The sequence below is a fragment of the Chiloscyllium plagiosum genome, unplaced genomic scaffold, assembly GCF_037043375.1.
Source record: "Chiloscyllium plagiosum isolate Xiang-an unplaced genomic scaffold, Cpla_swu_hap1 HiC_scaffold_13, whole genome shotgun sequence".
NCBI classification, from domain to species: Eukaryota; Metazoa; Chordata; class Chondrichthyes; order Orectolobiformes; family Hemiscylliidae; genus Chiloscyllium; species Chiloscyllium plagiosum.
This window is the reverse complement of record NW_028270151.1, coordinates 22382230-22409097: the sequence shown is the minus strand read 5'-3', so window position 1 is coordinate 22409097 and position 26868 is coordinate 22382230. Positions and strand designations below refer to the sequence as shown.

At 40.6% G+C, this 26868-nt stretch overlaps 1 protein-coding gene across 1 annotated transcript in view; it reads left to right on the top strand.

Moving 5' to 3' along the window:
* Nucleotides 1–18814, top strand: part of eif2b5 (eukaryotic translation initiation factor 2B, subunit 5 epsilon) — a 52931-nt gene extending 34117 nt beyond the window's left edge. The window contains exons 12-16 of the mRNA XM_043702620.2: nucleotides 3554–3644; nucleotides 4947–5070; nucleotides 8727–8852; nucleotides 11524–11634; nucleotides 14108–18814. Of these exons, the coding sequence (XP_043558555.2) occupies nucleotides 3554–3644; nucleotides 4947–5070; nucleotides 8727–8852; nucleotides 11524–11634; nucleotides 14108–14170 (515 nt within the window). The 3' untranslated portion in view covers nucleotides 14171–18814. The remainder of the gene's footprint in view (nucleotides 1–3553; nucleotides 3645–4946; nucleotides 5071–8726; nucleotides 8853–11523; nucleotides 11635–14107) is intronic.
* Nucleotides 18815–26868: the final 8054 nt, after the last annotated feature.

Genomic DNA, 26868 nt, shown 5'->3' with positions numbered 1-26868 from the left:
CATTCAAGTAAATTATGAGCAAACGTATTCTTTTAAAAAGAAGTCTGTGTTCTATTGGATTCCTATATGGTTTTTCCTTTTGATTTGGTCTGTTGTACCAGTTCTTCCTTTCTATCCTTCTGTTCCATGCTGCCACCACCCTCTCTCACCTTGTCCAACTGCCCATTTCCTGGTATGGGAACTTCGGTATACTGCATACTCCTACAACTGAACAGTACGCTGCCCCTTGAAAGTGGGAAAAGCATAGTTACGTAGATTTTAGAAACTTGAAGATGCAGGAGCAGAAGCAGGCCACTCAGCCCATCAGATCTACCTTGCCATTCACTGAGGTCATTGCTGATAATCCTCAACTCCTGTTTCCTCTCTTTTTCCCCATAAACTTGATTCCTCCTTGAATATACTTAACTAGCCATCCTCTATAGCTCTCTACGATAAAGGATTCCACAAATTCAATGCTCTTGAGAGAAGAAATTCCTCCTCATCTCTGTTCTAACTGGGTGACCCCTTATTCTGAGATTGTGCCCTCTGCTCTTAAGCTTGTTTCCCCTTGTGGTAGAGTCTTTCACATCTAACCTGTCAAGTCTTCTAAGAAACTGGTATGTTTCAATAAAGTTATTTCTTATTATGCTAAACATTAATGAGTATAGGCCCAGCCTACTTAACCTCTCCTCATAAGACAGTCCCTTCATCAGCCTACTGAATTTCCCTTGAACTGCCTCCAATATCTTTTCTTGGATGACATGTCAAAACTGTTCACCAGTATTCCCACCATAGTCTAACTGGTGACTTGTATAGCTTTAGCAATATTTCCCTATTGTTATGCTCCATTCTTTTTTAAATAAAGGCTAACATTCCATTTACCTTCCTTGTAGCCTGCGCAATGAACATGTATGCTAACTTTTTGATATTTTTGCACGAGGTCTCCCAAATCCTTCTGTACTGCTGTGTTCTACAAATAATATTCTCCACCTCCATTTTTCCTACCAAAATTCAAAACCCATCAACCCACATTATATTCCATCTGCCAAGTTTTTTATCCTGCCTATTATCCATCTGTAGAAATTTGTCATCCTCACCACTTAACCTCCTACCTATTTTTGTGTCAGCTACAAATGTGGCTATAGTGTGTTCACTTTCCTCATAATAATTATTATAAATTATTAATGTATATTGTGGACCCAGTGCTGATCATTGTGGTACTTCACCAGTTACAGGTAACCATCCTGAAAATGCTCCACTTATCCCAAAATCTGTCTTCTATTAGTTAGCAAATCTTTTCTCCATGCTGCTATGCAACCTCCAACACCATGAGTTCTTATTCTTAACTAGCCTAGCATGTGGCACCTTATCAAATGTCTTCAGAAAATCTAAGTATATCATGCCCACTGCTTTCCTTTTATCCATCTTGTTTGTTACTTCCTCAAAGAATTCTAGTAAATTTATCTGGCATGAGTTCTCCTTCATGAAGCCAAGTTGACTTTGCTTGTTCATATCATAAATTTCTAAATGCTTTGCTATTACATACTTCTATAATAGGCTAATATTTTCCCAATAACAGGCATTAAGCTAATTCGCCCATAGTTAGCTGTGTTTATTGTATCTTTCCCTTTTTAAATAGAAGTGTTATGTTGGCAGTTTTCCATCATTTGGGGGACTTCTGCAGGATCTAAGGATTCTTGGAAGATTACTACTGATACATTACCTTTGTAGCTACTTATTTTAATATCCTAAGATGCATCCAATCATGTCCAGCACTGTACTTATTCTCTCGTGATAATTATCATATTTATTTCCTCTCCTTTTGGCCCTTGAATATTTGCTAATTTTGCAATGCTGTTACTGTCTTCTACTGTGAAGACTGATGCAAAATATTTATTGAACTCCTTCGGCCATTTCCTCATTTTTCTATTGTTATTTCCCCAGTATTGTTCTCTAAGGGATCTATATTAACTTTGGCCTCTTTTTCATATATTTAAAGAAGCTCTTTATGCGTATCTTTGTTACTTCCTGTTTTATCTTCAAAGTTTCTGTTTTCCTCCTTTGTTTCAAACACTGTCCCCTCTGTCAAACTATTGTCCTACTATTTCTTTCTTCCTTTTGCTCCCCAGAATCCCCTTTAATGCATCTGCTTAAATGACCTCAAACATTCTGTGTAGCAAATTCACAATTCTCACCACAAATAGGATAAAGACATTTCTCCTGAATTTTTGATTCGATTTATTAGTGGTTCTGTTAAATTTATGGCTGTTTATGTTAGATTTCAGCCAGACGTGGAAATGTTAAAAGCATGTTTCCTCTTATCGGATAATCTAGAACTAGGAGTCATTGTTTAAAAGTAAGGGGCATCCATCTAAAGTAAATGAGTAAAGATTTTTTTGAGTCTTTGGAATTCCCCTCTCAAAAAGCAGTTGATGCAGAATCTTTACATATTTTTAAGGCAGAGTTAGACTGATTCTTGATTACCAAGGGGATGAAAGATTACTCAGGATATGCAAGAATGTAGAGTTGTGGTTAAAACTAGATCAGCCATAATCTTATTGAATGGCAGAACTTCAAAGACTCGAGGGACCTACTCTTTTCCATTTCTTTGTAAGTGAAAGTATTTTCTTCATGTCTACCCTTTCTCACTGCTCCAAAATGTTAACCTATCAGGTCACTTCTTGGTCATCTTCTGTCAGAGATTAGATGGCTCAGTACAGACCAGATTTGAGTCTGGTACCTTTCTGGCCTTGGCAGTTTGATATCTCTCTAGGTAAGGAGAAAGTGAGGACTGCTGATGAAGGGCTTATGCCTGAAACACTGATTCTCCTATTCCTCGGATGCTGCCTGACCTGCTGTCCTTTTCCAGCACTACACTCTTGACCTCCATAGATAAACTAGTTAAACTGTTTCATTCCAGCTTCCAAATGTCATATGGCTTAACAATTTTTGTTTTAAAATTCTCTTTATTTATGCACTTGCGAGGACTTGCATGTTATAATTATAGAACAAAAAGTAATTAGTCACAAATGTAATGTGTACAGAAGTTAACACTGAGTATTGTTGCAGATTAAATGAAATAAAACAGACTGGGAGTCTGCATTATAAATGACATGTATATACAAGTTAGCTGATCTTGACAGGCGACGCAATATTAGTCCTGGGTAAAGGTCAGGTTAAATTGACCAAATTCATCTTTCCTTCATCGCTATTCAGCAAACCCTGTCAGACTTGCCTTTGTATCTATGCACAGAGTCTTTATCATCTATAGCTGAGTCACCTGAGAGAGTTTGTTGTCAAAGTCCTACCAGTGAACAGTGACTATTTGGGTTAGGTAATAGCAAATGTGGAACTGTGCTTTGATGAGTGTTCAACAAAAGCAGGATGAAGATACATTTGCAAGAGGGGGAAATATCAGCAATATTTTGGGATCATTTTGTTTGCCATGGTTGCTGAAATTTTCATGTCGTTTTTTTTTCATTGCTGCTTTCTAATACTAAACATTGTAGAGATCTGATCCTGCATTGCATTGTGTCTCAACATCACACTATTCCCATTCTCTTCCCTTCCAAAGTTTTTCAGAATGAAGTTCTAGGCACGCTGCAACGAGGCTTAGAAGAAAATATTTCATGTGACCATCTTGTACTCGAGATCAACTCTCTCAAGTAAGTACCTGTTTAGGTGTTTGAACACTTTTTTTCAGAAAGAATGTGCATTTGTGTAATGCCTTTTCGTACTACAGAATACCTCAATTATCCGAATTTCGGATTATCTGATCAAGATCTCAAGGTCCGTTAAAAACGGCATTAGGCAACTCAGCATTTCGTTATCAGTTAAACGGCATTCTGGCGTGTATTGCCGGATAATCAAGGCATGTTTGGATAACCGGCACACTCAAATTACTGCTTGTTTACAATCAGATCAGTTATCCAAACTATCCATTTTCTGAAAAAAAATACTCCCCGCCTATCTCGTTCAGATAATCAAGGTTGTACTGTATTCAATAGGATCATGAAGTACCTCATGTAAGACTAATTATTGCACATAGTAGCAATTGTTATGCTAATGAATTGAGCACTTACAGTTATATATCCTGATTTCCCATAAATCACTATGGCATGGGTACTATTAACTAAGGAATGCTGCACAAAGTTTATTGTGTCTGGTAGCCTGGGTTCAGGCAACTGGAGTCTTGGTTTGTTACAGGGGAACCCTGATATATGAATATCCGACTAACAAACGCAATCCCGTACAGGGATGTAATTTTTAAAGTCTGAGATACAAACATTTCCTGTACTTCTAACTGGCTACATTGTCCTGCACTGTGTTCCACTTGTCTACAAATCGACTTGCAAGCACTCTCCAGAACAAAGCCTGTTCACAACCTGGGGCCTGCCTGGACCTCATCTAAAGCATCTGTGGGCACAGATCTTTAACAATGTTGATGCTGTCCCAGAGTCTCAATTATCCTTTTCCTACCTTCCACTCCCCATAAATATAAGAGGGATTGTGTGATTAGCTCTAATTTGTATGTTTGTGTCCAAATCTCTGCTGCTAACTCACACCAAGCCCCACTCAGCCTTCAGCTCTGTGTTTGCTGGTCTCTGTTGACTTTCAGTCTGGCAGTGGCTTGATTTTAAAATTCTCATTGTGTTCAAGCACCTTCATCATCTTTTCCCCCTACTTTGCAACTTCTCACGGCCTACAAGCCTTCAACATGTCAGTGCTGTCCAATTCTGATCTCTTGTAGATCTCTTTGTCATTCAGCCATTGATAGCTGTGCCTTATCTGGCTGAACTCTGAAATTCCTTTCTTTAATATCTTTCCACACTCTCTTAAAATATACCTCTTTGTTAGTCCTAATATTCCTATATAGCTTGATTATGCTTTTGCGATGATCTTTGTTAGATTTTGCAATATTAATGACAGTTTGTAAGTTCAAGCTGAATGATTTTTCTTTTCCTTAGGTATGCTTATAACATCTCCATGAAAGATGTGACACAGATCACTACTAAGGTGATCCTGGAAATACCCCTGCAACAGCATGGCTCTGAAATCTCAGCCAGCCAGTACAGCAACACTCTAATATCTGTGAGTATTTGAACCAGATGGATAGTGGAGGCTTCAGTAGGTCCAAGTCAGCAGAACAGGAGAGTGCACCCTGGGGCTTAATGGTTCCCATTCCCAGTAGAATAAGGCCTTTGGATGGTTAGATATGTAGGGGACTTGGAACTTGGTTTCTCAAGACACACAGCTGTGAAACTTTGATGATTTGTGATTCACTGTGATGGGTATGCTGAAGTCTGCAGCTTTGGTCTCAAGGACCAGAATTTCACATTCAGCTGAAATTCTTTTCTTAATGTGGACCATGCAAGGTGCTATCTTCTAGCACAGTGGCAGCCATGACCTAACTCCCAGGAACACAATAGGAGCACTGGCACAGATGCATATCAGAGAGCTGTGCACATGACATCTTTATTTTAAATGAGTCACAAAGGATTTGGGTGTGCTGAGTGCTGCTTTACTGGGGGAAACGTATTCTAGATGTATATCAACAGGAATAGGCTCATCAGCCTCTCAAACCTGTTCTTTATAATGGCTGATGTGTATGCCAACTACAGAATGTCCCTTAATACCCTTACCAAATAAAATTCTAGCAATCAAAGTCTTTAATATTACAAATGCTACCCAGTATCCAGAGATTTGTAGGACAAAGACTTCTATTATCCTTTTGTATGAAAAGGTGCTGCATGATTTCAAACCTTATGGTGTAATTCTAATTTGAAGATTGGTTCTATATTTTCCCACCACAGCAAATAGTTCCTCTGCATCTATCATATCATATACTTTGGTCATTTGTTTAGATCACCTTTTAATCTTCTAAATTCAAGGCAATAAAGACCAATTTTACGTCCGCATAAATTAGCCTTTTCAGTTCTGCTATCATGCTGTGCAAATCTGCACAGAACCCTTCTCCCAGAGAAGTGTAACCTTCTTGAGTTGCAGTGCCCAGAGCTGAATGCAGTACTTCATGTGTGATTTAACTACAGCTTTATGCAACAGTGGTGTTATTTCATTCCCTTTGTGAGCCAGCCCACTTGAGATAAAGGCTGATATTCCATTGTCATTTCTCATTTGCCTTTTGTACCAGTTTCCTGGCCTTTATTAATTCCTGTACATACACACCTGAATCTCTGCTCCTTCAGATCCACTTTCTCATTCTGATGGTAATATCCAGATTTATCTATCTCTGATCCAAAAAAAGCTGATGTCTCATGTGTCATAATGAATTCCAATTGATCATTTGTTTGTCTGACTGACTTTCTACTCCCATTGCGTAATGGACTCTGAAGTGTTGTAAGAAGTACATTAGTGCAAATGTTGAATATATCAACAAAGTGTTGCAGATACTTGGCAGAGTATGCAGCAACTGTGGTGATTCTTTCTCCCCCACTTACCCCCCCTTTCCCTATGCTTGAACACCTTTTTATATCTCTCAACTTTGCCAGTTCTCTTGAGCGTTCGCAGACCTGAAACATTGACAGTTTTCATCTCTGTACAGATACTGCCAGTTCTGTTAAATATTTTCAGCACTTGTCTTCATTTCAGATTTCCACCATCTGATATTTTGTGCAACAAGCCATGACAAGCCAGTGAAGCCAAATAGCAAGTGGTTTTTCATGTTCTTGGGGTTTACGAAAATACGTGCAATCAGGAAAAGACCAGCTAGTCCTACAGCCCATCTCTAGCTGTACATCAAAGCATCTTGACCACTGAGTGCTTCTTCTCATCAGGTCATTTTGTATTCTTCTGAACAATGCAAATGAGTTATTGGGGTATGTGGAAATATGGATTTGAGTTTGTAGTTAGATCAGTTGTGAACATTTGTATGTAGGCACAAGGTCAAGGGGCTGAATAGCCTACTCTAACTCTTGTATGTTAGAAAGTGGAGTCACTTTTAGTTAGTGATTAAGCAAATCTGCGCAAGGTCCCGAAAATCCTCAATGAGATAGGTGACCAGTTAGTTTGATTGAGTGCGCCTGGCAGTTATCCATAACTTTGGAGGAACAAGAAGAAACGGTTCCAGTGAGCACACCAGGTGCAGCCGTAAGGCATGACTGGGAATGGCTATATTGAGTTGCGAAACTCTCTAAAATGTGAAAAATGTTGGGACCATCCTCCGACTGCGGAGGAACAGATCAAAAGGTATGTTTTACTATTACGAACATGATAAGCTTCACTGCAGATCCAAGTGTGTGCAGAGTGTTTCTTAGGCCTGTATCACCAGTTGTACCGTAGTTTTAAGTTGGTGATGCACTGTGCAAATGTCTTCCATGTAATGTTTCACCTGCCTCTGATAGAGCAGCATTCTCTCGGAGTGTCACTCTACATAACGTGGGTGTCAAAATCAAAACTTTCAGACAGAAGTGAGCTGATATTTGTCAGAGACATAGTTCAAGAATTGAGTTTTATTTTCTTATGGCTATTATGGACAATATTTACTCAGTGATGCAACAGTGTTACTTTGAAAAAACCCATTTTGGATCATAGAGCTGGACATACATTTAACAAGACTGCAAGCATCTGAAGAGCCTCGGAAGTTGCCAGCTTCTTGACATGTTGTTGCAATGTCAGAGCTTTTTACTGTCACAGAATGTTGTTGGCTTTGTTTGGTGGTTTTGCTACTGATATTACAGTTGATTATATGGGGTCAAAGAAAAGACATGTGCTGGAAAATTGATGTTAACAAATTGGAGCAGAGAGTCTGAGTCCATGTTTCCGGAATACCATTTCCAAGGAACAGAACATGAAGCAGTGTGAAAGCAATAAACCATTTACCTTGCAAAATCAGAAATGAATTGACAGCGGAGCAGTAGCACGTGCTTCCATATCTGCAAGTTCCAGATTTTGTGCTCAGCTCATCAAAGCCAGAAATGCGTAAGATGGAATGCTCTCCAGTTGTCTGGACATGCACAGCTGCAGCAGCTGTCAAAACTTCACATTATCAGAACAAAGTTGGTTTCAGCAGCAGTACATTCATCAATTTAAACATCCACTCACTACACATCTGGCGTAGAATGGTTACTATGCATACCTTTTACAAGATGTATTGCAGCAAATCGCCAAGCTCCTTTGACAGCCTCTTTCAAACCTGAGAATTCAATTGTCTAGAAAGACAAGGCAGCAGCTATGTGAGAACATCACACTTGCAGGTTTCCTTTAAGTCTCACAGCATCCTGACTTAGGAACGGTATCAGCTGCTCCTTCACTGTCATTCAATTAAATCAAAACCCTGGAATTTACTCCATGGACTTTATGGACTGCATTGGGTTCAAGAACGGTTTACTATCACTTCTCGAGAGTAACTAGAGATGTGCAATACATGCTGACCTTGCTCGTGATGCAGACTGAATTATTTTGTTTTTACATTTTCAAGATGAATTTATGACCAGTGAGAATAACTTAGCTAATGCCTGGGCTGAAGATAATATCATGGAAATTTCATGGTGATATTTTATCCATGTACAAATAGAGTATCTGTAAAAAGTGCACAGTATGGCATGATCATAAAGCAAGGTAAATCTATTCTCATGATACTTCATAAGCACCTGCTGGGGAGGTGGGGATTAAACCTAATATTGACCTGAAACTAAGCCTCTATAAAGTAATACTGCAGAGCCAAAATACAGCCACAAACCTCAAATCAAAAGTGAGAAGGAATGAGTGTTTGTTTTTGCCTATTTCAGCATCTGAAGAAGTGGGCTTTCGTTTTGAAGAATTATATCAAGCGGGCTACAGATCACCAGAACTGCTTAGCTGCTTTTGAGGAATTTTTCACAGAACATGAAGTGCTCTGGCCTGCCCTTGTCAAGGTAAGGTCTATTTTCACTTCACCTTTTCTTGTTTATTTATTAACCTTGTTTGTTTATTTATTTATTGAATGTGGTGGAAGTAGGCGTATTAGCCATTAGTAATGTTTAAGGCGTACGGTTGGTTCTGCTATAACGTATGTTTCTTGAACGTGAATTAGCTTTAACACGATTGAAGAATTTAGATGGTTGTTTGTAGAACGTAAACTTTCCTTACCTGTATTGGTAATAACGCGATTCCGGCCCCATTGGTTTAAATGGTGCGGCTATTGTGCGATTTTCTTATGATGCGAGATCGCATGAGAACTGAACTGTCGTGTTATATCGGAACTGACTGTATCTTGATAGATACGTGAGCGGAAAGTGAACAGAGGGATAGAGACTACATATGGGCAATAAATAGTTTTAAATACGGGTTAGGAATCGGTGCAGGCTTGGTGGGCCGAAGGGCCTGTGGTTGTGCTGTATTGTGTAACCACACCCTGTGCTCCCTTCTATCTCACTGTTTTAAGCTGCTCCTTGAGAGGTGTTGGTCAGGGAGAGCTCCAGGGCCACCTCATGATCAGCTGTCATTACAACTTCCAGGAGCCATGGGACACAGGCCATGCTGCTGCCCTTAAGCAACATTGAAAGCCAGTGTGATGCAAATGGGAAAAAAGAAGCAGGAAGAAAGAACTTTGATATTGTGCCTTGCACAATCCTGGGGCACCCAAAAGGACTTAAGCCAATCAAGTAGTTTTGAAACATGGTCCCATTTTACAAACTGGGAAATTCAGCAAGCTGTTTGTGTTGAGCATGATCCTGTAAACAGCAATGTGGTAATGAGTAGATTTCTTTTCAGTAATTTTAGTTGAGGGGATGTGCCCTGCTGTTTCTTGAAATTAGGGCAGCACGGTGGCACAGTGGTTAGCACTGCTGCCTCATGTGACCCTTTTCAGGGTGGGTGGAAAAATATTGCTTATACTTCATAGTTGGATATGTCCTTGCTGACCTCCATAGGCAAGACCTCTTCAGCAGATGTTAGTTAGTAACTGGGAGCAGGAGCACTGATTAATGGATCCCATTCTATCTAGCTCAGGGCAGTCACTACACATAGTAAGCTATTCACTGTGTGAACTTAAGGAATGTCAAAAGCAATTTCTAATGTTTTTATGGAGATGGCGGATACCATGGAAAGCACCAAAAGCCCCCCTTCCAGGCCTATCGAAGGCTACCAGAACAAGTACAGCATGGAGTTCCTCACTTGTTCATTTCTTTTGGCACTTCTAACTGTTGCCACTGGGTGGTGCTGTTAACCTCTTGGATACACTGTACCAATTGCAATGGAAAATGGGTGTTTAGTGTCAAAAGTGTTTTTCTCTCCTCCTTTAACTATTCTGCCGAGATATCTATTGCCAGTTGTGTGACCGTCCTGTAGTTGTCTGCAGTTAGTGGGTTCCATTTTCAGACTGGTAATTTATGTAGGTAACAAGCTCCCACACCTCCTGCAGCCTGCTTTGAGAGACTATCTGTAACTTCCTGGTGACTGACCCCATCCCACTGTCTCAGCTCCCAGCCAAAGTGATGATAGCTTGGGTAAAGTGTCAGAAAGGTGTTGGGATCATTACCCAGCCAAATGATTGCTGCTCTGGAGAGAGGAAGAGGGGCAAGTTGTTCAAAGGAAGAGAAAAGATTATTTCAAATGTAGTAATGAGTATGTGAAACACCCACGCTGTCTTCACCTACTCTGGGAAATGCCCAGCTGGGCCATTTCAGTTTGTATCCTTCCAAATCTGACTGTTGCCTGGTAAGAGTTATGTGGTCTGCATAACACTGGTGTCTTATTGTGGCTGGTGGCAGTAATGTGGAAATTGACACTACTTTAAAGGATATTAGGCTCAGTGTGCTTTCCATAAAATATATAAAATCAGCACTTAAAAGCATTGCAGCAACAGCCCCTTGGCTTTCTAATTCTTCATTTTATGCAATAGGATAGGTAATAATTCTAGGGATGTGATTTTAATTTCAGTTTCCCAGTATCCTGTGTCCAGCAACATTTTTGATCGTGGTGTTTTTATTTCCCCTCTCCTCATTAATACACAATTGTCAAATAAGCAAAAGGGAATCACTTGGAGAATTCTTTTTTAAAAAAAAGTGTTTTTTGGCATCTCTGTCTGAAGGGTTCTTTTGACAGTAAGCAGTAGTTTGCATTTATATAGCAAACTTGAAGTTGAAGTGTCCCAAGTTTCACATGTATCACCATCAAAAGTCTCACAGAACCGCTTCAGGAGATTTTAGGATAAGTGACCAAAATTCTGGTCAAGGATTTAGGTTTTAAAGAGTGTCCTAAAGGAGGAAAGGAAGGCAGAAATGTTTATGGTGTCAGCTGCTGAAAATTGAGCCAGCAATGGAGGAGTGGTTTAAATCAACAGGACAGGATTCAAGGAGCACAGATATCGTGATGGAATTGTGGAACTAGAGGCACTTAGAGAGGGTGTGGTGAGATCCGGAGGGATTGGAAAGCAAGGGTAATAATTTTCGGAATGTTGTTGAAACCAGGAGTCACTGTAGGTCAGTGAACAAGGATGAATGTGTGTCTGAATATGGGGAGCAGAGTTTGATTTAGGCTTAAGGAGACAAAGTTGTAAATTGTTGTAAAGTGGAAGCTGATTCATTTCTTCTGCATCTGCTTCAGGCACTGATGACATTGTACCAGCTGGAAGTATTGGTCGAAGAAACCATCCTGGGTTGGTTCTCTCAGAATGTGCCTACAGAGAAAGGAAGAAAAATTAGAAAACATCAAGGGGTGAGTGCACGGCTGTGAGTCCACCCTTTGTCACTGGGCCATGTGCCAGTTGTGTTAATGAGTACTCTACAAGAGGTGTTGTCAAATCGTACAGCACAGGAGGAGGCCATTTAGTCCATTGTGCCTGTACTGGTTCTTTCAAAGATCTATCCAATTAGTCGTGTGCAACACTCTTTCTTCACTTTTTCCTTGTCATATATTTCTCATATATTTATTAAAAGGTGTAGTTGAAGCTGCCTTCACTGCTTTTGTAGGATTGAGGTCCAAACTATAAGACATGCTGCCGTTCCTCAGATGTCACATGGATTTTCTTGCCAGTTACCTTATTGAATCATAGAAAATCACAATGTAGGAGGAGGCCATTCAGCCCATCACTCCTTTTTTTGGCTGTTTGAACGTGCAAGCATGTTCGGTTCCACACCCTTCCTTATTGTCCATGTTCATCAGAGCCTACGTTCCTTTAAAACTTATTCACGGAATCTGGTCCAACTGCCTTTTCAGGTTCTGATTGCCCTTTGAAATAATTTCACCTTGTCCCTTGAGATCTTTTGCCAATGTTTATAGATTTCTGACCTCTGGCCCACTCATCATTGAATTTGTTTTTTTTTCCCTCCATCTACTCAATCAAAACACGCAAAAGTTGATTTTGCTCGCATTTTAATTTTCTTTGTACAGGGAGAACAATTTTAACTTTTCCCAACCTGTCCTGTGTCCTGTGATAATTGACTCGCTTGTCTCCCACACTCTGTTTTGTGTTAACAAGGTCTTCAAGCTGTGGGGTAAATTATGCTGTGCTTAAGTTTTTCTCAGTGTCCTGATTTAAGGAATGAGTTTGTTATTTCCTGAGTGCAGTTATTTTTCTTATTTCTTTTTATATTTTCAAGCATTTTGTCAAGGCACCACATGACCATTAGTCCACTAACCAGACGCTCACTGGAATCATAGAATTCCTATAGTGCAGTTAGAACAATACAGCACAGAACAGGCCCTTCGGCCCACAATGAGTTAGAGGCCATTCGGTCCATTGAGTCTGCAATGATCCTCCAAAGAGGATCCCACCTTATTCCCAAAACCCAACATTGACCATAGTTAACCCCACCTAGCATTCACACCACAGGGTAATATAGAATAACCAGTTAACCTGACCTATACATCTTTTTGACTGTGGGAGGAAACCGGAGCACCCGGAGCCCGAGGGTGGAATTGAACCCACGTCCCTGGTGTTGTGAGGCAGCAGTGCTAACCACTGAGCCACTGTGCTGCCAGCTCATTAAATTACTCTCAATTGGAGGCACCACCATTGGCCAGAAAAGGAGATCTGATCTTCTGGCTTTTCAATCCTGAGTGCTATCTCCTGAGCTTTGCAACAAATCCATACCTGTGTGTTGGGTGAGGGTAGAATTGAGTTTGGCTGAGAAGCTTTCTATGATTCAATAGATTGGTAATGCGGCTTGGGTTCATACATGAAGACTTTCCATTTGGATGAGTTCTTGGAGTGCTTGCAATATCCCTGCAGCTATCAACGTCATTGTTTCCCTGCAACAGCCGTCAAAGTAACTCCAGGCTGATACTACATAAAACATCTATTTAGATTAGATTACTTAGTGTGGAAACAGGCCCTTCGGCCCAACAAGTCCACACTGACCCGCCGAAGCACAACCCAAACCCATTCCCCTACATTTACCTCTTCACCTAACACTACGAGCAATTTAGTATGGCCAATTCACCTAACCTGCACATTTTTGGATTGTGGGAGGAAACCGGAGCACCCGGAGGAAACCCACACAGATACGGGGAGAATGTGCAAACTCCACACAGACAGTTGGCTGAGGCAGGAATTGAACTTGGTCTCTGATGCTGTGAGGCAGCAGTGCTAGCCACTGTGCCGCTTGGATTTGATGTGCTTGCAATATTTCTACAGCTATTAGCTGAAAGTACTCATGGTCTTCCTGCAACCATTAGTCCGTAACTCAATAAATATTTCTGTAACCATTAGCTCAAAGTGTTCGTAATATCCTGGCAGCCATTAGCCAAACATGCTCACAGTTTCCCTGCAGCCACTGGCCCATATCAAATCAGCACCTTCAAGGTAGATGGAGACATGAGCTGGTGTTCAGTGGGTAGGGGGAACTGAGTCATCATATTCAAGGAGGAAAGGGCAATGAATTAGCATCTTGACAAGGACAAGGAAAGGTAAACAGGCCAGAAATAAAATGAACCTTCCTTCTGTTTTGATAATGGCAAGTGTAACCAGCCGTCAAAGTAACTATTAGTGTTTGAAATTCTTTGTGGCCTCGGACAGATAATGAACCATCTGATCTTGAATATTATTTAGGATATTTAGGCTGATTGTATGTAAAACAGGAGATGTCTCTGCTTTGCACAACAAACATTTTGTAAACAGCCTGGGATTGCTGCTGTGTGGGTTTTGCACATTCACAACATTTTTCTAACTGGTTCCTTTATTCTTCAGCTCCTGAAGTTCATCAAGTGGCTTGAAGAGGCTGAGGTGGAATCATCTGAGGATGAGAATTAATGCGTCGCACCAAATCACAGGGACCTTTCACAAATTTCAGCATCCTTGGTGTCTGAAGTGTTCAGTCAGGTCGACCACACTTGAAACTCGTTCTGTTTGTTGCGAGGAGTGAAAGAATTGAGAAGTGTGAAAGGCTGTGATCAGATGGGAATGGTCTCTGGCCGTTTGACAGCTCCCGCCAATTTTTGTGCTTTGAAAACATTTTAAAACTGACATGGTCTTTCACACTGGAGACCTTTGTTTAAATTGCAAAACATGGGATCAAAGTCACCACACCCTGCTCAGTCCTTGGAACGGATTTGGACTACTCTTATTCAGGCTGAGTACACAACACAAAACATCCTCTCATTCTCAACCAACTTCTCCAACTTGTTCTGAGAAGTCACAGTCTGGCTGGCGTAGGAAGAGGAAAACGTATGACCCTAATGAAGTAAAGGGATGCAACACATTATCGCAGTGTAAAGGTTTACTTTGCATCTAACCCTGTGTTGTACCTGTCCTGTGAATAATGTAGAGGGAGCTTTATTCTGTACCTAACCCAGTGCTATACCTCCCCTTGGAGCGTTTGATGGGAACAGTATAATTTTACTCTCAGCTGTGTCAAAAGTACTTGACAAGACTAAATTAAGTGAACTTACTGAACACATGCTGTACCAAGGTCAGATTGTTGTAGGGAGCTATGTTGTGTATCTAAGCTACAAAATACCTAATTTGAGTGGCTTGGCCACTGCTGATAATTACAAAAATAGTGTTCTGTTCCTAGTAGGATCATTCCTTGCTTTGAGGAGAGTAAAAAATAATTAAATTGAAAGAAAATGTGACCGGGTTTTTCGTAGGATGGACAGGGAATTTAAATCGAAAGCCCCTCACTGGTCCTCTTTTGGAAATATCTCTGTACTCGTTACTGAGAGGAGAATGGAACAGCATTGTTCAGGGAATCATTCGTCTTCCAACATCCCCTGGAGGAACTAGCTTTGTGATTAACTCTGTCTCCCTCTACTCCATATGCTGCTGAGAGATTCGCAGCAGGCACAAGGCAAAGTTAACGGATTTTCCATGGTCCCAGTATTACTCCAGTCATCTTTAACAATGAAGTGGAGCATGATCATTGCAAAGTTTCCATATATATGTGGTCAAACTAAGCCACAGGTATATTCTCAAAGAATCGTAACAATGTGGAAGCAGACTATTCAGCCCATTGACTCCACAATGACCCTCAGAAGAGGATTCCACCTTAATCCCTGTAACCCCGTATATCCCACCTAACCTACACATCCCTGAACACTATGGGCAATTTAGCATGGCCAATCCACCTAACCCCTATATCCATTGACTGTGGGAAGAAATCTGAGCACCTGGAGGGTACCCATGCATATGCAGGGAGACTGTGCAAACTCCACAAAGTTGCCTAAGGGTGGAATCAAACCTGGGTCCCTGGTGCTGTGAGACAGCAGTGTTAACCACTGGGTCACTAATCACTGCTGACATGATTGTGGTATCTCCAAATATAACTATTTTCAATGGAGAACAGCTTTTTCATTGGCTGAATTATTTTTAAAAAAAAACTATACTAGGTCAAAGACCCTGGGATGTTCTTCCAGTCTAGGCTGAGCATGTGGATCCTGGAACAGCATAAAGGTGGCTAAATGAACATCCATGCAGGGCTGAAAACATTTTTATTTGAGGTCTCCTCTTGAGATTCTTTTTTTTTGGAGGATTGTGTCTTGATTATAATTCTAACATTTTCTCGACTGATGTAGTTGTGTTGGATCATTGCTGTGTATGTTTGTGTCCTGTTGTCTTTGAAGTTTTTCTTCTTCAGGTAAATACAATAGCACCATCACAAGGCCCCAGTAGACACTCTGGAAGGACACTGGCAGTCCTGTCCAGCCTGCCCTTTTTGGTATCGGCCTATTGTTCCAATTTTGTCACCTGTGCAGCCAAATTTCTCACTGGGTCAAGAATGCTCTGAGTTCTGTGTGCTTCACATTCAACCAATAGTCTATTCAGAGAGACTTAATCGTATACCTTCTCAAAATCCATGTAAATAACATTCTTAGACATTCTCTGCAGACAATAAGGTGTTACGGTGGCTCAGTGGTTAGCACTGCTGCCTCACAGCACCAGGGTCCCAGGTTTAATTCCAGCCTTGTGTGGAGTTTGCACATTCTCCACGTGCTCCGGTTTCCCCCCACAGTCCAAAAGTGTGCAGGTCAGGTTAATTGGCCATACTAAATTGTCCATTGTGTTAGGTGCATTAGTCAGAGGGAAATGGGTCTGGGTGGGTTACTCTTCGGAGGATCAATGTGGACTGGTTGGGCCAAAGGGCCTTTTTCTGCACTGTAGGGAATCTAAAAAACTAATTGATTAACTGAGCTTTGTCAAATGATCTATCATTTACATATCCTGTCTGATCAGCTAAAAGACTTTAAGGCTTTCAGTCATTCCACTGATCATGATAGATTCCCATAATTCCCTGCACCAAAATGCAAAGATGGGGTTTCAGCTGCTTAGCTGTAGTTACCCACTGCATGGAGTTGGGATCAGTGGAACCAATACCCCAGGCTTGAGCCATGGGAAGTGGGACTCATGTCACCACGTATCCAGTACCTGTGGAACCTATAACCCCCATACAAACATGTAGCCCAACAAAGATCCAGCTCCTGTGAGAGCTGTATCCTGACATCAAGGTGGTATGCATAACACACCTCAACTCCTGCCAGCTCTTTGAAATAAAAACAAAGTAATATAGATGCTATAAATCTGAATTTAAAACAGTGCTGGAAATAGCCAACAGATCTAGCAGCATCTGCAGCAAGAAAGCATTAACTTAAAATTGATGACTTTGTCAAAACTAATGAAGGCTGCAACATGAAGGATTACAGAAATGGGGAGAATTGATGCAATAATATCAATGTGAAGAAACTGCAGTGTTTTGCTCAGTGTTGCCATCAATTGTTGGCAAAGGAATGGCAAACAGGATGTTCAAGTTAGCAGAGCTGAGTTCCATGTCGAAGTTAAGTGTAGATGAGTAGTAATAAGTTATGCAGCCGTTTTCTTTTACAGCAGAGTTAGGTCAGGGAAGAGCTGGCTCTCTCAGCATCAATTAAAAGGTGCTTCTGCTTTAGAGGAATGCAGGTAGTAGTGAGCATATGGCTAACTTTCAATCAACTGCGCAGAACAGCTGTCATCTTGGGGGTGTCTTTCAACCAGATTCATGAAACTCAACTCTGAAGTAGGGTGCTTGAAATGGGATAAGGTGAGTCTGGGAGCAGAGTTCCCGAAGCAGGCATTGGACTGTAGTTGAGACTTAAATTGCATTGAGTCTTTAGGAATTGAGTTCTGTTTTTGTCAGCCTGCGTGCAGCAACGAAACGAAACAAAACATTCGAATCTCAGGGGAGCAAATGTATGTAGAAATTGGCAACAACTCCCAAACGTGCCCAAAAAAACCCACCATTTAAATGGTTTGAGATCCAGTCGGAACTTGCTCAGATTGCTTTCTTAATTCCCTTACCACCATTTCTCAGACCATATTTTGTTTGGCACATAAAACTGAAGTGTAGAAAACTTTTATATATGTAAGCAGTGTGGCAGCCGTTAAGGACAGGGGAGATTAATCAATATACCAGGCTGATGCTGAAACTAATTTGGATTTTAATGTTAATTCATGGTGATGAGGGCGCATGTGGTCATCCAGGCTGCCCCAGAAGTGTGTTATTGTTCCTGGATAGGTTAATTTTTTAAACATAAATTAATGGTCATGGTGTGGCAGAGAATGGAGCGACTCTTAAATCTGTAACTCTTCTTTGAAATTGTTTTGTCAGCTTTTTTTCAATACACTCAGTTGGTACATGAAAACTATTGGGTGAGGTCCCACCTCCAAATCAGTTTTGACCATTTAATCACTTTCAGACATTCTGAGATCATGAAAGTTGGTAGATAAATAGAAGTCTTTCCCTTTTAACATGACCTGATTAGCCCTCCGTTCACATTAGGAGGCGGCATCTTTGCAACTTGACATCTCTCGCCATTGCAGGAATGACTCCGTGGTCTTGTTCCCTGAGCCTAATTAGAAAATTGTTCGATTTGTGACTAAGCTGTTATCTCTCTGTCTTTGAAAACCTAAAGAATGTAAATTATTTTTCTATGCATCATAATTCTGACTTGGATTGGAGCTTCATGATTCTCCACTGTGTCTCTCAAGAAAGACATATAATGGGATCAAGTGGCTTTTTTTCGCTCTGAATATAGTGACTTCCCATTTGAGGATTATGCTATCTTCTCTCAAAGAACTTATTCTCAGGCTCACTAAGGCTTGCAAAGGGACCTAAGGGGCAACGTTTTCATGCAGAGGGTGGTATGTGTTTGGAATGAGCTGCCAGAGGAAGTGGTGGAGACTGGTACAATTGCAACATTTAAAACGCATCTGGATGGGTATATGAATACGAAGGGTTTGGAGGGATATGGGCCAGGTGCTGGCAAGTGGGACTAGATTAGGCTCGGATATTTGGTCAGCATAGATGAGTTGGACCAAAGGGTCTGTTTCTGTGCTGGACATCTCTACGACTCATTGAGTAAAGGCTGACTTACAAAATGTAATCCATGTCACAAACTCTATATATTAAATGCCTTGGTAAAGGGAGCCTTGTTTTATATTTGAAAGTTGATTATTCAGAGATTTAAGGATTATCCCAGTTATCAGTTAGTATAAAACATCTTTTGAAAGATTGTGTACATTCATTTCCCTTTCAGAAGCCTGACTGTTCCCCTTTCTAATTCCATTGTTGGATATCTCACTCTGGTTGCTAATGAATCCATTTGAAGACCTTGAATGTTGTGCTCTTAATTAAATTGGTGCAGCCACAAGACAGGAAGTGTTAGATGAAAAATGGACCAATGTTTGTCTCGTTCACTGTCTGCCATCCTAGCTATTGCCTGATACAAAAATGATGAAGTCATTGATAGAAATTAATCACTATGATTAGTCAATGTGAGACAATAGATCCAGACATGAAATTAGGAACTCTCCATGATAGAATGAACCTTGGGAACAAGAGATCCAAAATCCTCGTCTTTTCAAGCTACACTTTATCAGCACACGTAATATTCCAAATTACTCAGATAATGGATCCCAATGTCTATCTACATTGCATTTAAATAAATCAGTAGGAACCATTTCCCAAGGGAGCTGGTTCCAAAGATTAATATTCTTAATTAATATTCTCCACCTCATTTATTTTGTTTTACTTCCTTTCAAGTGCAGGTTATGTGCTCTGTCTCTACCTTTCACTGTTAATTTTCATATGCATATGGCAGGCATCTTCACAACTACTGTAAAGCCCACCAAAATCAGCAGATGTTTTCCTGGAATCACAATGGAGAAGACGAAATCTGTTGTTTTTGGTTGTTGCCACAAACTCCATTACCTGTTGTTGACTGCATCTCTCTCCCAGGTACTTGTCTGAGATGGAATCAGACTGTTCACTAGGTGTTGTCATATTTGACCCTGTAATGAGCTTCCAATCTGACTATCTTCATGACATAACATCACATAGTTTCACCTCTGCTGCTACTGAAATCCTTTTTTTTTAATTTCCATCCCATTCCTGCTTGGCCTACATTTTCCTAAATTTGGGATCATCCTAAATATTTGTGCATATCATAACTCTCCCATCAGTTGTGCTCATACCTGTATTGACTCCCAGTCAAATAATGCCAGAATTTTTTAAATTCTTATTTTTATTTTCAGATCCCTCTGTGACCTTGTCCATCACTACCTCTGTAATCACCTCCAGCACAACCCACAGAGATATCACCTTATTTAGGCATCTTGACATGCCATTTTTAATGGTTGCACCATTGATGGTTATGTTTTCAGCTGATTTGGCCCTAAGCTCTGAAATTCCCTTGCTAAGACTCTCAACCTCCTTGAAGACTGTATTTAGAACCTGGCTGTATGGTCAAACTTTTGGCTATTGCACCTAATATTGCATTGGGGCTTGATGTCAAATTTTGCTTAACTATGTTCCTATGAAGTGTTTGGAAGTATGTATTAAGTTACATACATGACCAGGAGAAACAACTCAACGTTAACATTTTGGAATCCTGAAAGCAGGTTGGACACTACTGTCGTGATCAAATAAGAGCATGTTTCAAGTGCTGTGTCTGATACTCAAGACATTCAGGATCTGAGTGTTGTAAACAGATAATTGCAGGCAGATTCCGAAATAGCATCAGAGAAGTACTAAAGGGAAGAAGGGGCTATATAGTTTGAAAGGAGGGGCATGAATCTGAGAATTCGAATCCCTACAGTGTGGAAACAGGCCCTTTGGCCCAACAAATCCACATCAACACAGTGAAGAGTAAGCCACCCAGACCCATTCTCTTACCCCTATATTTATCCCTGAGTAATGCACCTAGCGTATACATCCCTGAGCACTAACACTAATTCACCCAAACCGGACATCTTTGGATTGTGGGAGAGAACCAGAGCAATCGGAGAAAACCCACGCAGACACGGGGAGAATGTGCAAACTCAACACAGATAGTCACCCGGGTCCGTGGCGCTGTGAGGCAGCAGTGCTACCCACTGAGCCACCGTGCCATGCTCCCACCCCACCCCACCCCCTTTTAGGGATAATCCTAAACTCATTAGGATTTTAAGTGTTAATGGAGCACCCTGGATGAAGTTTGCTGTAGTTGAAGGGCTACACGCATTATTGGAGGAACTCTGGGTGAATCATCTGTGTGTTGGGTGGGCAGCATGAAGACAACAATATTGGAACTGGACATCCTTTCACCTTGTTTGGAACATGTAGGCCTCTCTTGAATGTTTCCAGCTATCACCTTACTCATTCAGAGTCTTTTACAGCTTCTGGAATTACTCCACTTTCTCTCCATCATTGATGTAGTTTCATGTTATTTTAACGTCTGAGTAAATGTCCTGTTAGCGAAATTAGCAGATGTAAAATCATAGGCGGCAGATGCACATTTTCCCAATAGGTTTCCCTCCCATGCATTGGAAGTATAAAATGACTCTATTGTATACTTTTCCTATTTGACAGTATCTGGGCTTAATAAACCGAGGTTTCCATAAACAAACTGATGTATCATCAATCGCCGAAAAGTTTCTCTATTATTTAGCTTGCCAAGTTGCAAACTTTCAGAAGGAAAACCCCTTCAGCTTCACAAACTGAGGATGATTGTTTTAACTGAATATGTACAAAGAATTAAATGGCTTTAAAAAAAGCAAAAACAGTTTTTGTTTTAAAGTAAAAACATACCAGATGCTACGTGTTTAGAAGTTGCTAGTAGCGAACGTCGTTTGTTCAATAAATTACCTGCAATATAACGGAAATGTCAATGAGGCAAAAGTGAGGACTTGCAGATGCTGGAAATGAGAATTTAGATCAGAGTGGTGCTGGAAAAGCACAGCAGGTCAGGCAGCATCCGAGGAGCAGGAGAATCGACGTTTCGGGCAAAACGTTTCATCAGGAATGTCAATGTCCAGCTTTTTAACTTCGGGATAGGCGAATAAGCTCTGAGGAAGTGTTAGGGATGAGAAGAGAGAAGTTATACCGGCAGCATCTTTCCCAGCTGTGGATGCACAGGCTTTATACACTGGAGAGGTTTGGAAACTACGCATGTTCAAATACAGCAATATAGTTAATGTCCTCATCTTTCTTGAGTTTAAGATGTATCCAGATGAAGGTTTGAAGTGAACAAAACATTTTCAAAATGTATTAAAAGATGTGTATAACTTGTGGTTCTTGTGAAATGCCTACGTTTTATATTAGATTAGATTACATTACAGTGTGGAAACAGGCCCTTCGGCCCAACAAGTCCACACCGACCGGCCGAAGTGAAACCCACCCATACCCCTACATTTACCCCATTACCTAACACTACGGGCAATTTAGCATGGCCAATTCACCTGACCTGCACATCTTTGGACTGTGGGAGGAAACCGGAGCACCCGGAGGAAACCTGCGCAGACACGGGGAGAACGTGCAAACTCCACACAGTTTGTCGCCTGAGGCGGGAATTGAACCCGGGTCTCAGGCGCTGTGAGGCAGCAGTGCTAACCACTGTGCCACCGTGCCGCCCACGATATTCTATCCTGTTAACAAGTCCATTTCCAATGTGGCCCAATATTTTACTGACAAACGTTAATTCCTGGTCCCTCATCCTCCAGTGCCACATTTTCTACCTCCATACCTAGCTCGTGCCGTTAGAACGGTGTTTCCACTTGCTCTCATCTTTGTTTTACCAAGTGCATTGTTACACTGCTTTAGTAATTCCAGCACTTTTCCAACGTCTGATGTCAGACTAACAGACCTGTAGTTTAATGCGTTTTCTCTTCCCTCCTTTCTTGATTGGCAGTGTTAGATTTTCTATCTGCTGGGACTGATTAAGAATTTTGGGAAAACCTCACTGGTGTATCCATTATCTGTTTTAGTATCCCACGGTGTCGATCACCAGATCCTGAGGGTATCAGATTTTACTCTTGAAGTTTCTCCAACATATTTGCTCTGCGGATATTAATCACTTTGATTTGCTTACTCTTTTCTCTGAGGTTATTGTGTATTTCTGTTGTGCAACTTCTCTTGGGTGGCCTTTCCCTGGTTTCGAAAATGCTCTTATATCCTCAGATTTATGAATTCTTTGCAATATTATAAGCTGCTAACCTATTATAATCCTTAACTTCCTTACTAAATCACAGATGCATCTCTCTCAATCATATTTTGTTTTTCAATATAATGTAGTTTCGTTGAACATTTTGAATTGTCCATTTATTTTTTTCAGCCATTTACTGCCAGATATTTTAGGCTATTCTTCCTATCGTTCACAGCCAGCTATCTATAACCTCACATCTATATAAAAGGATTTTGCTTCAGATTCTTGTTGTGATTGAAGTATTGAACGAAAGTAGGATAAAACTTCGCTGTGATTCTGTCCCGAAAGGGATGTGTATAAATAACGACTCGTGTGAATGTTGAGCGGAGATCCGTAGCCATGGTACATACACATTCCCCAAAAAAGGAATTAATATTTTCAAGAGGGAAGGTGGGGAGTAAACTGATTGGAAGGAGGGAATAAATTACTTCCCCAATCATGTTTGAGGGACTTCAAGTATGCTGGGAGAGAACAAAACAGATGGTTCTAATTATAGCAGAGAATGTTTACATTCTGAAATGTTTCGATTATAGAGGATGGGAGGCGTCCCCTGTACTGTAGCAGGTGGGTCGGTAACCAATGGGCGCAGACTTCAGATAATTGGGAAATATCTGGACAGGAGATGGATGACAAGTTTCCTTTATGCAATGAATTGTGATCTGGAATTTATTGCCAAAAATTATGGTGGAAGCTGTTTCAATAGTAATTTTCAAAGGGAATTAAATAAATACTTGCAAAGGAAAAACGTGTATGGCTCTGGGGAAGAAATGAGGGGCTGGAACAAATCGGGATAGTTCTTCCAAAGCGCTGACATAGGCAATATGACTAGCTCGTATTTTGTACGATTCCATGGGAAACTGAGACATTGCCCAAAGTCTGAATACAGATTTACCTGCAAGAGTCACGTTCTTGGTGATTGCTGAGATTTCTAAGAAGTTCTTAAATTGCATTCACAGTTCCAAAACTTATAATTTCTGCTGCCTGGAAGAAGATGTGGAGAAATGTAGGAGCAGGAGTAGGTCAATCAGTCCCTTGAGCCTGTTCTCGATCATGGCCAATCATCTGCATTAATGCCAACACTATCCCATATCCCTGATGTCACTAATAACTAGAAATCTATCAATCTCAATCTTAAACATACTGAATTATTTTCCACCATCCTGCAGGGTAGAGAATGCCAAAGATTTCATCAGTTTTCATTAATGAACTCAAAATAATCCATTTCTTATTTTTACAATTTCTGACAAGTCGCAAAATTGGTTAGCACGTGCTAAAATCTGGAATTAGAACTATATCCACTACCAGTTCCAAAACAAGCACACGATCATAGCACAAATGGTGTTGCAGAGCTGATATTTTTAAAAGGGTAAATCACCTTTATAAAATCATGGTGGGCATGGATAGAATAAATAGACAAAATCTCTTCCCTGGGGTGGGAAAGTCCAGAACTAGACAGCATTGGTTTAGGGTGAGAGGGGAAAGATATAAAAGAGACCTAAGGGGCATTTCTTTTTCACTCAGAGGGTGGTACGTGTATGGAATGAGCTGCCAGAGGAAGTGATGGAGGCTAGTACGATTGCAACATTTAAAAGGCATCTGAATATTTATATGAATAGGAAAGGTTTGGAGGGATATGGGCCAGGTGCTCGCAGGTGGGATTAGATTGGTTTGGGATATCTGGTCGGCACATACGAGTTGGACTGAAGGGTCTGTTTCCATGCTTAACATCTCTAAGGCTCTATTGACCAATGGCCTGAAAAAGGATAGTGTTTGATGAATTCTCACTGTTTCTTGTTGTGAAAATCAAATTGCTAACAGCTTGTCTCTCTTAAAGCTTTGCTTGGCCATTTGTGCAAAGCCACTTGCCTTTCTGTAATTAGCAGGTTGGTCACAGCTGACAGTAAACTGTTGGGTTAATTTCCAACAAAACACATGGATTCCCTTCAAATCCATCGTTACAACCTTGTTTAAGCCAGAAAGTGCCCAATATAGTTCAATATATTCCTTTTTTTCACATAGCCCATAAATAATTCCAACATGAAACAGTCTGGCTATTCTAGGGATTAAACTGGTGAATATCAGTTGCACTATCTGTATGGCAGATATATCCTTCCTTAGACAAGGGAACTGAACTGCACACGATACCCCAGGTGTGGTCTCAACAAAGTTCGAAACAATTGAAACAAAACATCTTTGTTCCTGTACTCAAATCCTCTTGTGATGAAGGCCAATAAATCATTTGCCTTCTGAGTTGCTTGCTGCATATGCCATGGTAGCTTGCAATGATTGAGGAATAATTGGTCCATTTGGATATCAATACTTTGTAATGTCTCACCATTCAAAGAATAATTTGCACCTCATTCCTCCTACCAAAGTGGATAGCACTATATTTATCCAATTATAAGCCAAATGCCATGTTATTGTCGCTGCTGAAAATGTGTTGCTGGAAAACACAGCAGGTCAGGCAGCATCCAAGGGACAGGAGAATCGACGTTTTGGGCATAAGCCCTTCTCCTCGAAGATTTTAACTCGCTTTCTCCTCGAAGATTTTAACTCACTTTCTCCTCCGCCATGTTATTGTCCACTCACACAGCTTGTAAAATTTTCTGGAAGCATCTTTGCAACATGGACACCTAGGAATTAGAAGTGGGAGTAAGCAATTCAACCCACTCTGCAATTTAACATGATCATTGCTGATCTTATGCTGGTTTCAACTACACTTTCCTATCTGTTTCCTCATAGCTCTTTATCCCACTTTTCATCAAAAACATATTTATTTATTTATTGAATTTATTGGTTGATTCTGCCTCCATTGAACTCTTGGACATTCTTGCCACAATCTGTATTTCCATCCAGTTTTGTGTTATCTGCAAACTTCAAATACTGTATTTTAATACTTGGGAATACCAGTCCCTGCATATTCCCTTCCAAGTTACACATCATTGCAACATTGATATCCAGCACCGTTCCTCCATCTCCCTTCAGTCAAAGTTCTGGGTCTTGCTGCCTAACCACACTGTGGAAGTACCTTCATCTGTATGGACTTCAAAAGGCCTACTTCTGTTGTACAAAGCAATGCCTCTAAAGGAGTTAATGCTAGAGACTGCATTTATGTCCACCCAATCTAATGTCATAAGTAATTGAAAGGAGAAAGGCAGAACATCTTAACATCTTGGCAGGTAAAGAACCGGTATTCACAGGTATCCTGATAATCTAAATAACAATGTCCAACTTGTAGATGATTCCTATTATGCAATAAACTACATCATGTTTAAGACAAGAGCTGTTGGCATTACAGGACGTACAATAACCACAATGTTCTCAATGGACCAGTAGAGATAACCAGTAAAGTTTTGGCCTTATCAGTAGTGTCTGCAACCTATGAATGGATTAAATTGTAAAAATGATGCATAACTATCCTGCTCAATAAGAAACACTGGTGCAAAACAGCTCAAATCTATATTTGGAATCTAGCTTGACACTGGAATTAAACCGGGTGAAATGTCTGATGTTTGGTCAGACCTAAATTCTAAATCTGTACAAACTCAAGAACGTCCTTGACTGTTTCTAAATTGGTCCAATTGAAGTCTATCCCTCCAACAGGCATCTACAAAATAATCTGTGGATTATTCCATAGAATCCAGTGGGCTTTTTATTGGGAGATCTTAGTGGACAAGGTGAGGTTTAGGATTCAGTTCCATATTGCTTGTTCAATATGATAGTCTTGTTCCAGCTAGTCCTACTCTTCCCCTTTTTTCTGTAGCCATGCAATTTTATTTTTAGCCAATTCACTTTTGTAAACCACATTTATATGGCACCATCTCTCTACCAAAATGCTGCACAGTCAAAGAATTACTGTTAGAAATGCAGTTGTCAATTTATACACAGCTCCTAATAATACATAAATAATTGGCATCCTAGTTGAGGATTGAACGCTGAGGAGAAGTTGTTCAAATTAATGCCATGGGATATTTTACATCCATCTGAGAGGGCCAGCTCTGTTAACCTTTTCTAAAGGTG